The sequence below is a fragment of the Trematomus bernacchii genome, unplaced genomic scaffold (assembly GCF_902827165.1).
Source record: "Trematomus bernacchii unplaced genomic scaffold, fTreBer1.1, whole genome shotgun sequence".
Taxonomy (NCBI): domain Eukaryota; kingdom Metazoa; phylum Chordata; class Actinopteri; order Perciformes; family Nototheniidae; genus Trematomus; species Trematomus bernacchii.
This window is the reverse complement of record NW_022987609.1, coordinates 1676782-1678666: the sequence shown is the minus strand read 5'-3', so window position 1 is coordinate 1678666 and position 1885 is coordinate 1676782. Positions and strand designations below refer to the sequence as shown.

The following is a 1885-nucleotide window of genomic DNA, read 5'->3' as shown; positions in this document are numbered from 1 at the left end:
ATTCAAACTGCAAATTATAAAGTTTATAAAGACAACATTTGAATTTAGTTCTGTGAAAACCTGTTCTTTAATTTAAATGCATATTGATAGGGGTGCCTATTTTGGCTCTACACAATATGACACATATATATTATATAGGCATAGCATAAATGTTTAACACTTGTTACATTCAGTTTCCATTTCTCATAAGGTTGTCAGAGAAAGATACAGAATGCAGTGATGCCACACATGTAAACATGTACGTGTGGACTAGGATCTGATTAAGATAACTTTAATTGTATTCTATAATTTTTTTATAAATCTGACTAACCAGCAGAGCATTGTCATTTCCTGTATCTTGTGCAGCTCCAGAAAGTCAAATTAGAAAGCTGTGGCTTTAAACAGGAAGTCTTCTCTCAACCATCCACGCTCTGATTTAGATTGTCTTTGTATTTTGGCTCACACTCACAGAGAGAAGGAACTGCCATCCTGATGACAATGAATTTCACGTCTTGTCCCCGTGTCAGCTTTGACTTTTCAGGTAGATTTCTGCCTCCTGTTTACATCTTAGTCTTCATCGTTGGTCTGGTAGCTAATGGATGGGGATTAAAGTCTCTGCTGCACAACTGGAAGAAACTGGGGAACATCAATGTCTTTGTTCTCAACCTCGGACTCGCTGATGTTTTGTACCTGCTCACAGTGCCATTTTTGGTGGTGTACTACTTTATGGGCAGTAAGTGGATCTTTGGAGATGTGTTTTGCAAGATAACAAGATTCTGCTTCAACCTGAATTTGTATGGCAGCATTGGGTTCCTCACTTGCATAAGTTTGTACAGGTACCTGGCTATTGTCCATCCGATGAGAGTTTTGGGAAGAATAACTGTCCTCCACTCTGTTGGGATCTCAGTCTTGGTTTGGCTTCTGGTGAGCATTCAAAGTCTTCCAGACATGTTCTTCAGCAAAACGTCTGGAAACAATACTGGAAAATGTTATGATACTACCGGTGAGACCTACGTCGAGGATTACATGAAGTACAGCCTTGGATGGACTCTCACTGGGTTTTGTATCCCATTCCTGATCGCTCTGGGCTGCTATGGACATGTGATTGTTGTGCTCTGTCGCACAAACACCACTGACAAGGTACTGAAACAGAGATGCTTGAAGTTGTTGTTCATCTTGATTCTGCTTTACTCTGTTTGTTACATCCCCTATCATCTATTGAAGAACCTCAACCTCTGGTCAAGAGTTTTGTTAAATCAAAGGCTGTGCCGTGAGTGGTCCAATGGAGTCTACATTGCTCATCGGATTAGTCGTGGCCTTGTGTGTCTGAACAGTGCTCTCAACCCTCTGGTTTACCTCCATGGAGATGAACATATTCCTGCTCAGCTCAGACGTCTACTACAGCGAGCTCGCCAAGCTGCGTTAAGACCTTCCAGCACCCCTAGTCAAGTTCCCTTGATGTAAATTGTCTGATGTGCATATAAAAGTGTATTGCATCATCTTCTACTATTAAAACATGTATTGAACCTTGTCATGGTTTTTGTGGTGGTCATCTTGCTGTTCAAACGCTTAAAAAAGCTCTGAAAATTCATATTAATAAAGAAATGATGGCAAAGAGAACAGGACTACATATTGTGTTTTGTTGGGGGACGCTAATTTGTGATGCATGCTCTCTGAATTAATAAGGGAAGTGTGAATGTGTAAAAATAAACAGGATGCAAGTTGTAAAGCTCCACCTGTTGCAACACGCCTGCATCAACTGCACAAAGGGGTGCACTGGAAAACCCTAAAAAGAACAAAAGCACATTCAAGTGTCAATATTGGTACTGTACGTATAACTAATGTTCGCACAATGTGACTTTAACATTAGATATTTTAACAACAATGTTAGGCTAGTTGTGCAAAA

At 40.2% G+C, this 1885-nt stretch overlaps 1 protein-coding gene across 1 annotated transcript; it reads left to right on the top strand.

The window, feature by feature from the left end:
- Positions 1-416: 416 nt before the first annotated feature.
- On the top strand, positions 417-1599 carry LOC117483505 (P2Y purinoceptor 1-like). Its single transcript, XM_034131866.1, has one exon. The coding sequence runs from the start codon at positions 472-474 to the stop codon at positions 1441-1443; it is 972 nt and encodes a 323-aa protein (XP_033987757.1). The 5' UTR covers positions 417-471; the 3' UTR covers positions 1444-1599.
- Positions 1600-1885: the final 286 nt, after the last annotated feature.